Here is a 12975-nt window from a genome sequence, read left to right as displayed (position 1 = left end):
GGACAGTGCTAAAAACTCTTACAGTTGTTCCAGTGTTCTTCTCATCTGCCTGTCGTTTCCTCTGCTTGCCGAGGCTCTAAGTGAGCCATGCTGTTGCCATGGGCCAAACTTGAGCAGATTCATGGCTGGTGACAGGACCCAGAGCAGCTACTGGAACCCTCCTGTGCCCTGGTGAGAGTGCTGCTTTCAGAGAGTGGGGAAACTCCCCAGCTGCAGCAAATCCATCTGAACAGTATTGCCATTTGCCGCCTTTAAATGAAGAGGAATGTAGGAAGTGTTCCTACCCTCAGCAGTGGTTTAAACTGTGGATTACTTTGTTTAACTGGTACTCCCAGAGGTGTTTGGACCCTGTTAAACCCCATGCCAACACTTGTAGGTAATGCAGCCTCTGGTTCTTTGACTACGTATGTCATTGCAACTAGGGACTGCAGAGGACTTTCTTGTGACTGCCAGCCCTCTGCCACTGTGTGATATTGTGCCATTACCTCATATGTAAACTGCCCGATTTCCTTCTTTAAAACTGGTTAGGTTTGGTGTCTGCTTCTCCTTTTGAAAGGCTGCTGCAGACCTGTCATAGTTGGACACCTAATTTTCATCCTCCATTTATATTTAGCCACAGTTCTTCCATGCAGTATGTTCTCCTGTCTATTGAAAGGGTTTTTAGCTAAAGTAAGCAAGCTGTCCTGTTCTCCTTCTATAGTGCTGTGTTTACATCCACATACTGCTTTTGCCATTGTCCTGTGTGAATTCTTTTTACTTTGATATAGAATAAAAAGATTGCATATGCCTTTCTGAAGGAGTCTTGCCAGCATAGTACAGTGGTATTTATGCTTTTATTTCTATGGAGACATTTCACTGGACATACTCTATGGATGATGTGCTCTCCTTACATGGCTGTATCATAGTGGCTCATGGCCAGTGTGATGACTAGAACTCAAGTCTGTTGTCTCATGCTTTTCTCCACCAAGGAATGCCTTGTATGCAGTCAAATTCACAGCAGGCTTTGTGGCTCTGATTTGTGGCTTTTGCCATTTGTACTGTTTAATCCTCTATTGTTGCAATCTTCACTGCCATCAGTTCTTTCCATTGGACATCTGAGTTCTGTATCAATACTTCTGTTGTGCTTGTCATCGGCAGATTTTATCAGCAAATCCTACTTACTCCCACTAGCTTCCTTACTGCGTTGTCCATGGCTGGCTCAGTTACAGTTACTTGTTTACCCACCTTACAGCTCCCTACTCCTTCTTGGCTTATTCGGCCTGATTAACGTCACATGGCATTGCATCAAAAGGTTTTTGTTGAAATGAAAATTGAGTTGATAATTCATTTTACATTCTAAAGAAAAATGGTTGCTTTGTTAAAAAGTGTTTTCAAAACTGGTGTGCCCTGTTTTATATTTTTTTCCTATTTTCTGATTGCCTCTGTGTTAACTTTTTCCTTCGTGTTTGCTCTGAAGCCTTTCTAGCATAAGCTTATTATTGGCTTCAACAGCTTGTCTAGATCGCATTTCCCTTCTTCCTCCCCACACCTTAACTGTGGCTTTTCTACAGTCTTAAGGCACCAGCCCTCATTTGATGGATGTCAGATGCTTTTTCTCTTGGCATTTTCTCAGCGAGAATGCTGCCTGGAGCAAATTACCTCTTTACTTTGCTTTCAGCAGGTGATAACTCCTGATTCCACACAGCCATCACCTGCCTTGCCCCTGCATCAATATTGTCACGTACTGAAAGCTCTTTCTTTTGTTTTGTGTTGTTGAATGAAGATCGTGTTTAATCTCGACTCTAGAGAAGCTCTTTCACTTTTCTTGTTTTCTTTTTATTTGCATATATAAAAGGCTTCGCAAAAGTAATTAAAATAAATGAGCACAAGTACGGTTTATTTGGACTCTCAGCAATTTTTCCTTACTGTGTCTCAAAATCTGGGAGATGGTGGAGGTTTTTTTCCTGATTGTGCTTCCACACGGCATCCTTCCCTGCATCCACACTCCCGGCTGTTCTGTGTTGACTTGTGGTTGCCTGTAGGAAATGGTTATTGCTCAGTTAAATAACAGCCTTTCCTGGACCTTCTTCCCCTGAACAGAGTTCTTGATGGTCTCCAGGCTGCAGTATTGCCCATGCTATTTACGGTCTGCTAAGGTCTGCAATATTGGTCACTTATTTTTAGAGTTTCTCAGATAAACTGATGGAAAACCCTGTTACACCTATTCCTATTGACAGTAAATATGGCCATGTTTGTCATTCTCTGTAGTTTGGTACAGCTGAACCAATCGGTGTCGACCTCAGTCCAGTATAAGACACTGGTCTGTTTTAGGATTGCTTTCTAGCCACAGCTCTTCCAAATGTTCCAAGGCAAAGGAAGGGATGTCTTGCCGTGTGCACTCTGAAGGATCTGGTTGCATTTGCTTCATGAAGTCTTCTCTCTTGACCAGCAGTTGATTAAGATCCCTCCAGAGGAAGTGCAGGTTTCAGGCTGAGGGGTTCTGGAAGCATGGCTTGGAACGAACATGTGTAGAGCACAATCCTTCCTGCAGAAGCCTGGTGTGCTGCTCTGGCTGTGGGGAAAATGTGCATCTGTGCTGGACTGTAGGTCTGGGCTCCTGCCTGCTCTGCAGACCTGTGTGATCATGTAGAAAAGCTGGGGTGTCCATTCAATTATGGATAATGTCATGTTGTTCATGCCTGTTTAAAAATAAAATAATAAAAGTATATGTAGTCTTCAGACTGCCTAGCCCTGGAGCTTTAGGGCTAACAAAATGTTTGGACTTTTGTTGCTGTACAAGTTGAGACCTCAAATAGAAACTTGTCTTCCTTGGTTATTTCTGCTCGTCTTGGGAGACCTTGTCTTTCACCTGTGAACAACCTGAGGTTGCACAGCTCACCCAAAGCACAGGACAAGGGAAAAAAAAAAAAAAAGGGTCTTTCTTTTGGAGCTGAGTTCTTTTATCTTACATAAAACTGGAACTTATTTTCTGACAGATACTCCTTCACTTTGCTATGATTCTCAGGTTGTGAGTCCCATGGCTGGAAATACTTGGTTTTCTACTGTGTGCAAGTTGCAGCTTCTTTATAGTCTTGGCAAATGTGATTTTCTGAGGTTGGAGCGTTAGCTGTTAGCAGTGTGTCTTGCTTAGTCCTGTTTGAAACCAGCTTTTCTTTCAGGGAGTGCAGGAGAATGTATGAACTGTAAGCCGGAACAAAGAGTTCCCCGGTTATAGGTAAACCATTTTCCCCTTATCTGAAAACTTTTGTTTCCTCCAGGTACATTGCAAGTGTTTAAGCACTTCTCAGCTCTAATCAGTCGACTGAAGATTTTTCAAAGAAATAAAACGTCTCTCTATAAATACACTCCTAATATGAATATAAAAACATGGATTGAATTAATGAATATGAATCCTCATATTTTCAGCCTATGGTGTTTTCCATCATGCTGTGAGATCCCAGTTCACCTGCAATCATCTTGCAAGTGATGGCCCTTGTTCGACACTGGTTCACAATTCAATACTTGCCTATCAATAGGTGGAGCTGCAATGGGACCTCCCTGCTTAGGGGGCTGAAGTCTTTGCATTTGAGTATAAGCAAAGCTCACAAGTGTTTGTATAAAGTTTTGTGTTCATCAGTCATTTGTGCATTTCATACAGGTGCTTTTAATATATAACATCCTGATTATGATCATGTTTGTGTAAGTGGTGACCTGTAGTAACAGGAGCTCTCCAATAACTCATGCTCTTGTTGTGTTGGGAAAAAAAAAGAAAAAAAAGCTGGTCTTGGAGATTCTCTTTTGAAAGAGGAGGTGCACTGAACAGGCTCTTCTGGTCCTGGTTCTAGGTGTTCAATGAAATTGCATAGCTTCTCTGTGTATATATGGCTTGTCCTGACATGTTGGTCATTGGAGGTGCTTGAATAAGTTTCTGTATGCATTTGCCTGCACGCAGTGAAGTCTGTTATCCTGTCCTCACAATATAATCTGAATACTTGTTCTGAGGTTTTTGGAAACTTATTTTGTACTCTTCCCTTCCCCCATTTAAGGGTCAAGATGAGGCCGATCCATCAAAACCACCCTGGCTCAAAGGAGGGTAAGTGGCATTTTGAGACCTTGTTTCCCTGTGTTTATAATTACAGTGTACTTTAAGGTCTGCAGTTCAACCTAAGTAAAAGCAGTGCTTCTGATGTTTTTAATGGCTGTTTTCAGGACCAGGCCTCATATAGTTCCAGGCTGCTGGTCTATTTCAGAGTCTCCTCTTAAGCAGCTGGAGGTGGACTGTGCAGCTCTTCAGGAGATCTGTGGTTAAGAACAAGGTTATAGTTGCAGTGTATAATCTGTAACATGATGGTGCCAAATGCTTATAGCAGCAGTATTAAGTAAACCTTAGTGAGAACCACAGAGTGGTATGGATGAGATCATATTTCCAGATCTTGTCACTGATGGCACCAGGGAAGGGAAATAGTAACTCATAAAGATTGCTGTGTCTTTTGCTCTTAGAAGAAAGAAGTAGCTTTGGGGAAGTCTTCTGTCTTTGCCGTGATTTCTGTGGTCATTGTAGCAGTCAAAACTACAGTAACTCTGGAAATCATTTCAGTTTGTAATTTTTAAAGCAGTGATCATCATGCCTCTTTTGCACAGGTGGGAGGCCATGCGTTCTCTCTGCAACACGCTACACGCAGCAAATGAAGCAGACAAATTCTGATTGTGTGTAATTTCAGCATGATACTCTGCATAATAGGTGCCAGCATGGTGGCTTCTTTAGAATCCGCTCTGGGAAAAAAAGGCAGTGACACATTTAACGAGCTGCTGGGTTATGTGCCTTGTACGTGATTAGGGCGATATGGTTTAGTGGTGGTGAACTCATTAGAAGCTGGCATAGCTGCAGATATGCCCTAAAATCTCAGCAAGAGGTTGGCTTGCTAAACACATAAGGTAATTCTCATAGTACTGAAGGGAGCTTCCCTAATAAAACGCAAAGTTAAATTGGAGGCTTCATTATACGACTTTCTGCTTTTGGAGTCATTGTTCTGCAATGCTGGTACTCCCGCAAAGCATCCTCCACACCTGCGGATGCCTGGAGCTGCCTAGCAACCCCACGCTTTCTGGAGCCCGGGACTTCGGTGAGCAGGCTGCTAGAGAACTGGCAATTAGCAGGAGCAGAAGACAGTGATTTATTCTAACTATAAACGACACCTTCTTCTGCTTTAACAAGGAGACAATGTACTTAGTGTATTGGTTTGTGCAGACAAAATGGTTTCCCAGCCTGAAAGATGAATACACCTACAGTCCTGAAATACTTAAAAATGTGTTTTGTCAATTCAAGGCAACATTTGCTCTAGTCTGTAATTTTTTTCCTTATCTGTGCGAGCTGTAACTAATCAGACTGGCTAATGCAATTTTGAAAAAAGTTTAGCTTATTTACTGTATCCCCACATGCAAGGGATTTCCGGAATAGGTGGTTGTGGGTGATGAACCTTTAATTCCACCGTTAGCCTCATTGCGGCTTATTAGCCACAAAGTAGATTGAAGCACTTACTTTTGGAGTTCTTCTTTCATATAAAGATTAGAGAAGTCGTGCCCTTTGAAGGAAGTAATCATCCTCTGTCATTGCAAACCATCTCTGCTTGCTTAAATTTTCAAGATTTAATGGAAGCATCTGTCTGATAAAACTTGTATTAAAAGATGAATACATGCTTCAAGCTATTTGCGCTTTTGGCATAATGCTAAAAGTAGCTCCCTGTCTGTAATCACTGGCTTTGGAGAGATAGCTTCCAAAACAGCACAATTGGTATTATGGATCAATCTCTGGTGTAATATCTCATATCTATATATTTTATTTATTAGCGCAAATAATCTTCTCATATAAAAATGCTATTCACTCCTCAATACAGCACTCCATAATAATGCTATAAATATTACATGCATTGCAGAGGACAGTTACTCTCTTACATATAAAGCTATAGTGTGCGTATTTGAGGCACTGTCAGTAGTTCTGTCTGTGCAAACTAATTTTGTTAAGCAAAGTAGAGGTTGTGCTTGAATAAAGAAACTGAGGTAGCTGAAAACACACTAAGTTGAATAATTTTGAAAATTAAGAATTGTTGCTGGATTTTTATTTTTAAAATATTAACAAGCTAAAAGCAGGTCATCTGAGTGTATAATTGTCTAGATACTAGGATACCTCTCTCCAGTGGCAAATACAAGTATCTTTGAAATAGTCCTGTTTTCTCTCAACCTGGCTTACAACTTGTCATATTCCTCAGTCTATCATAAATATTTTGCAACAAACCATGGTGTAACTAGACACATTTCTCAAGCACAATAACTTGTTTAAGCTCATCTTAAATTTATAAAACATGCAATTTTAATGTTTTTCTTTCCTGGGAAATGTCAGAGTATCAGAGTTCCATTTCAGTTGAATTAGAAAAAAATAATCATTGGAAATTGTGTAGAAAAGAAGTATAAATTCCTAGTTGTGACTTTTAGCAGGAACATTGACTGTGGATTTTTACTTGTGACCATTTTGTTGCATCTTTTCAGCTTACAGACTCTCCCTTTCTATTTTGCATATGCTTTCATAATTCAAGTGATTTGACACAAATCTTTGACCCAAAACTTAGCAGTAAGCTGCATTGTGATTTAAATAATGCTGGAATTTTTGGCATCATCTGGGTAGGCCTCTATGACACCTATTTTACCCCAAAACAATATTGCTAGTATTGGAAATGTTTTGGAATATTAGGGCAGCAGACAAAACTCCATGTTTGATCCCAGCAAGACTGTACTGAGTTCTGACAATATAAACACTTTATGCAGGTATTTCTTATTTCAGATTTTTCAATAAAAAGCCAGAAGGGATTATTGCAGTGTAACTTGGGCAAAATGTTTTTCTGGGATTTGTTGTTGGAAATGAGGATAACCTCTAGTGAAAACACCTCGTAGCCTCGCTGTAAGGATTTTCAGCATTGGAGAAGTGTTCTCATTCTTGGCCAAAGGGTCCAGTAGTTTTAATTAACTGCTGTAAATCGCTACCTTTCTCCTGTCCGAGTTTGTCTTCCATTCCCAGCTGTGAGGTCTAGTTGCCGCAGCTGACTGCGGGTGGTTTGTGCTCATCGTGCAGGAGCGCAGCGTGCCGCGCGCGCTGCCGATGTGACTCATGCTGCGTGCAGAGCCGACGCAGTTCGCGCAGTTACACGTGACTGCTCACCTTCCCACCAGCCTTGTTCAGCCAGCAGCAGCTGTCAACTCTGCTGTGGCTCGGACGTGTCACCCTCCTACGTCCTGTCAAGAAAAGTCAATTTTACCATTACAGTGCTAGGGTGTGTTTCTGTATATAATAGACTGTTTCCCTCTTTGGCACAACCGTGTGCTAGGCTGTGCCGTGACATCCTTGTCCATCCTAGAGCATGGTCTGCCATAACATCGGATTGGTCACCTGGGATGTTTTTTTGACTTTCAGCTGTGTAAAAGGGGGTTTGAGTAGGCCCTGCTTGCTGAAGAGTGCAGGTTTCCTCTTGGCACTTACCAGCCTCCCAGTTTTCATCACGTGCAAATTTGTAGAGGCAATTTGGTTTCCTAGATTGTTTTAAAGGGTAGCTCCGTGTGTGTCTTTCACTGCAGTAAGAACGGTCTGACCTATACTCTTTCCTGTAGTTGCTGTGTCCTAAAGCATTTCAGCTGGGTGTGGTGTACGAAATCAGCAACATGTGCAGGTTAAAAGTGCCAGCCAATTTATCACGCAACTGCAAAAAGGTGTAGGCCAGCATGGTACAAGGTGAAAACAAATGGCTAAGGATAGAGGCAAAAAGGTTTCTTTATAGTCTCTGTAGTGAAGAAAAAGGCCTTGGAACCATATTCTTAGTGTTAGCAAGGCATGAGAACAGTGTGGAGATGGGGAAGTTGAGTTGACTGAGAGGGGCTGTGGGTTTTGGCTGGCAGATGGTTGTTCATTGCAGGGAGGGAGTCACATCACAGGTCTGTTCTTCAGTTCAGGACAAGTATGATAGGGGCAACGTCAGAGAAGTATGTGCTCAATTCCCAGCCTTAGCAAAAAGCATTTTCTTAAGGCAATGCAGAGGCTTTTGGGGCCTTTAAGCTGAATTAACAGACCTTCTTCAAGCACAGGCTTAAATCTGTGCAGTGTTACCAGTGCATGGCAGGATCCAGATACAATTATTCAGGCTGGTCTTGTCAGGAAGAAAGCAGGTTATGGTGTTTATTTCTGCAGTCTCCGAGTATTTCTGGGGTAATGGCTCTATTGCTCCCTTGCCACTTCCACCAGTGAATGGCAGCTCTTGTATGTAGAGGTCTGCATGGTTCAAAACACTGAGCACCATGGATGGTCCCTTTTACAGAAATAAAAATAATCTTTCTTCTCAGATGTGAGGTTTTTGCTAATAATTATATGGACCTCGAGGGCCAGGATTAAGTATTTTCTAGCCTAGAATCAGACGATGGGTAGCAGCATCCTGCCCCTGGGCTGATCTGCTTTGACATGCTCCCTCCCAAACACCACCAGGCAGGAACGTCTGGATTGTTGTCTGTGAAGAAGATGAACACTTAATCGTTTTTAGCATTAACTTTACACTTTCTTAAGTATAATCTTCTAGCTGATTTTTCTTCTTCCAGTAAAGCATCCCCCTCCTTGCCCTCCCCAACCCTAAATTAATTAAATGGAAAGAAAGGGGATGGAGAAGGACTAGAGACAAGTTTCCAAAGTATTTCCTTCTGGGATCAGACTCTTTTCAGTGGTGCCCAGTGACAGGACAAGGGGCAATCGACACAAGCTGGAGCAAGGGAAATTCTGTGTGAACATAAGGAAAGGCTTCTTTACTCTGAGGGTGACAGAGCACCGGCACAGGCTGCCCAGAGAGGCTGTGGAGTCTGCTTCTCTGGAGATATTCAAAACCCACCTGGACGTGTTCGTGTCCAACCTGCTCTGGCAGGGAGGTTGGACTGGCTGATCTCTAGAGGTGCCTTCCAACCCTGACTATTCTGTGATTCCTCCCATGATGCTCAATGCCAATAGTAAACTATAAACTGAGCTCACCCTAAGGAACAAAAGGTACTTCTGAAAGCAGAGGTGTGTGGCTCAGTTACCACAGACTAAGTTGCATGTGAATTACTGCCATGGAGCTCTTGTTTCTTCTATTGGGTAAGTATTTTTGCCAAATCTGTGCCCTACAGAAGCAGTGGGGATAGGGCTGCCTTAACGCACTGTGCTGGCGGCAGTGACTCTGAAGCACTGGGTTTTCTGCAAACATGTCCCCAGCCTATTCTGAGTGAGCTCACACCTCAGAGCTGGGAATCGGAAAATGACCTGTTTTCAGTGTGCTAACAATTTTGGTTTATTATTAAGTTGCATTTGCAGTGACCTGATTCTTCCTGTTCTCATTAACTATGATATTAGCAAGGAGACCGGTTTTAAGGAAGTTTTTTGGTCATCTCTTTTCTGTCTTTCACTGCTGGTGAGTTTCTTAATTATTTTTTTTTTGTCTCCTGAATTTCCAGGCCTGCAGGTGGTCTCTATGGTATTGATAGCATGCCTGATCTACGCAAAAAAAAGCCAATTCCACTTGTCAGTGATCTGGTAAGAGATTCTTTTTCTGCCACATAGCCATTAGGCAAGTGGCTTTACCTTTTGACATACAGTAACATTCACTGTCACTTCAAGAAGTTGAAGGTGTCCTGTTTAGTTAAATTAATTCTTACAGTAAGGGGTTAGGGGTTGTGCTTGGAAAAAATCTCAGTGAGAATGACCTATGGTTTCATTCTTTTGGCAGGGAGTAAGATACTTTTCATGTTCTTTGTCCTTTTTATTCTACACAGAATATTTGATTATTTTTAGGCCTGCATTATTTTTAAATATTTTCCTAAAAATCACATACTTTGGGGAAAGTTATGATGTCCATGTGAGGTTTGGCAGCTTACCAGAAGGTTGGAATTTCAGAGGGTAGATAAATGAGCATATGTGCTTGGATTTTTTGAAGTAATTTGCAATATTGCCAGTAGGCTTCTGCACTGAGGAAGCACAAGAACCAAGCGAGTAATGAGGACAAGTTTCATATGCTTGTGTGATATGGTGAAATAAAGCTTTTGCGGGACAAATGGTTTTCTGTTGGCTGTGTTCAGTACACGTAGCAATTTCATGCTTAAGAGAAATGCTGTAACAGCTGAAAGACCAAAGTTTCCATATCCTGTAATTCCTGTGAAAAGATGCATGCAATTTTCTCTGCCAGCTTATGGATGGGAAGCTTAATATGTGTCTTGGAAACTGCTTGTATCTTAAATCTTTGCAATAATGGCATTAACTTCTGTTACTTCCTTTGTATGCTTCATTCTATCTCTCCACAGGCCATGGTAAGTGGAGCTAAAGATTATCCACCAAGTCTTCACCAGAAACAAAAATTACTTTACCTTATTTCCCCCCCACTCTTTTGCTTTTTAATTTGAACCTGCAGTATTGCAGTGCATGTGTATGTATCCAGCACTCTGTCCTGCTCCATCACTGATGGAATGAACTTTTTCAATCTGTCTTCAAACAGGATGAGTCAGAGCAGAAATGGAGGTTTCTGATAGGGTTTGATGATTTCAGAGCAGATGTTGCTAGCATTAATATCCATCTCTGCCTTCGTCTAACTGGAGTGGCTTGCTGAAGAAATCCTTTGTGTGCCAGTGTGAGGTGCTGCAAAGGCGCTGCCCTGTTCTGCCCAAGGCTGCAGAATGTAGCATTGGTGTGATGCGCAGGAAGCAGTTTTGAGGGGAAAATGCTGTTCATTGTATTCAGTGATGGCCAATGAATGTGATACATCAGCACATTCAAACCTGTGCTCCCAACCCAGTCTGTTCTTTTTTTGACCTGTTTAGTTGTAACCCTTTCACTATCACATTTGGGCGTGTCGTGTCTGTTGTAACACTGATGAAATAATCTCCATTTGGTGATGAATGAAGTTAGACATAGAAGAGTGAGTCCCACATAGTGACCTTAGGCAATAGCAGAATTACAATTGCTACCAGGACATAGAAGTGGAAATGTGAACCCAGGTTTCATTGACAGTTCTTACCGGAGAAACAAATAAAAATTTGCCAGACTGAGACTGGTTGTGGGCAGGTGGAAACAATTTGGAGACTTTTCAAAGCATTTGACTCTTATGAGATGCGAGCTATCATTTAAGAAACCAACTTGAATGTAATAGACTGGTTTGGTGTCTGGGATGACAGAGTCCCCTTGGTCACTTCTCTGGGTGTGTAGTGGTAGTGCATTTCTGAATATTGGTGGTGAGTAACAAACTTTCTTCCTTCTTAGTCACTGGTTCAGTCCCGGAAAGCCGGAATTACCTCAGCAATGGCCACTAGAACATCTCTCAAGGATGAAGAGCTGGTAAGTGGGAGGGTTGCTTGGCTCCTGTTAACTTTTAGTAAGCAAATTAAGGGAATGTGGCTCTCCAGGCTGCAGAGCCAGCTTCACAGATGTCTAAAAATATAGATGCGAAGCTTCTTGTATCATTTGTTTAAAGAAACCAAACATGCAAAAAATAACATTTAACGTGTCAATATGATCCTCAAAAATGTAATCTTACCATTTCCTTCTGTGCTATCTACCATGGGAGACAGTGTGTGAAACTTGCTTTATGCAAGATCTCCCTCATCGACAACCCTTAATTCTTTTATTCCATCTTTTTTAAATGCCTGGATAAACATTTCTGGAAGGGTGTTCTCTGCTGCTTTTAAAAGTTTGATAAATTTGCCTACATCAAATGCATATATTTATTGCACTGCTCATGCTTTTTCCTTTAAAACTCATGTGTTAACTATCAAAAATAGGTTTGGTCACCTTCCTGGATGTTGGTTTATGTGTGTTCTTGCCTTTCAGAAATCTCATGTCTATAAGAAGACCTTGCAAGCCTTAATTTACCCCATCTCTTGTACAACTCCACACAACTTTGAAGTGTGGACAGCCACAACTCCTACCTACTGCTACGAATGTGAGGGACTGCTGTGGGGTATTGCACGGCAGGGAATGCGCTGCGGTGAATGTGGAGTCAAGTGCCATGAGAAGTGCCAAGACTTGCTCAACGCCGACTGCTTACAGAGTGAGTAGTGGCCAGTGGAGTGCAACTGTTCCAAAAGTGTTATCAGAGCTTTCCTAAATATATAGGGGGTACCTAAGTGATCAGTGAAGATGCATTTATTAAAATGACTGTATTTTCTGAAGAGGTGCCAATGGGCTAAACTTACACCCATCGCCCTCTGGACACACAGCTTCACTGACGCAGAACTTCTTTGCAACATTGTGCTTGATGTGCTGTAAAAGGTTTAATTCTTGACTCTTTCACATATATTTGGTTTTAAGCCATGTAATGTTTAATCTGTCTCACTGTCAGCTCAGGTGATGTGTCCGCTGATATATCCTGTGGTGGGCTGGGTGAATGGGGTACTAGGCTGGATATTCTGACTTCTGTCCCTCCTGCCCCAGTGTCTCAGTTGGGTTGCTTGTTTTAACTGTCAGCCTGTTTTACTGTTTTAAGCTCTTCAGAGCAGCACTAGGGTACTGCTTAGGGGACAGAGTCCATGGGTGTAACTCGGATTCTCTGTACCAAGTACAGATTGCCACAGCGTTTTGTCTTCCTAACAGCAGGGTCTGATGGCTGAATCGCTTTAGAGAGCTGGGGCTGAGCCAGCACAGATGATGGGTCAGATAGGAAGGTGGTGTTTGAGTGTATGGGTAGTACTTCATCTTCTGACTAGCCTTTCTGTTTATTTTATTGTTTTTTTCTGCACTGTTCAAAAACGAAGCCCTCTCTTCAAAGAACAGCTCTTCAAAGAGCTGTTATGTTGCAGAATAAATGAGACCTTACACAAACAATGGAGTAGTTTAAAAGGAATTTGATTAAGGGGGGGGGCAGGAAGAGAGAAAAAGTATTAATTTGGGCATCTGGCTTGGTCACGTTATTTTTGTTTGCTTTTAAAACAGTTTATTGATTTGGTCTCAAA

At 41.9% G+C, this 12975-nt stretch overlaps 1 protein-coding gene across 1 annotated transcript in view; it reads left to right on the top strand.

The window, feature by feature from the left end:
• LOC309683434 (protein unc-13 homolog B-like) overlaps positions 1 to 12975 on the top strand; it is a gene marked incomplete at its 5' end in the record, with an annotated part of 225302 nt that overhangs the window by 125682 nt on the left and 86645 nt on the right. The window contains 4 exons of the mRNA XM_082497718.1: positions 4026 to 4072; positions 9493 to 9571; positions 11288 to 11362; positions 11855 to 12074. Of these exons, the coding sequence (XP_082353844.1) occupies positions 4026 to 4072; positions 9493 to 9571; positions 11288 to 11362; positions 11855 to 12074 (421 nt within the window). The remainder of the gene's footprint in view (positions 1 to 4025; positions 4073 to 9492; positions 9572 to 11287; positions 11363 to 11854; positions 12075 to 12975) is intronic.

The sequence above is a fragment of the Vanellus vanellus genome (assembly GCF_965231255.1).
Source record: "Vanellus vanellus genome assembly, chromosome: Z".
Lineage (NCBI taxonomy): Eukaryota > Metazoa > Chordata > Aves > Charadriiformes > Charadriidae > Vanellus > Vanellus vanellus.
Note: the sequence above shows the minus strand (reverse complement) of the source record. Positions and strands in the feature narration are given on the sequence as shown.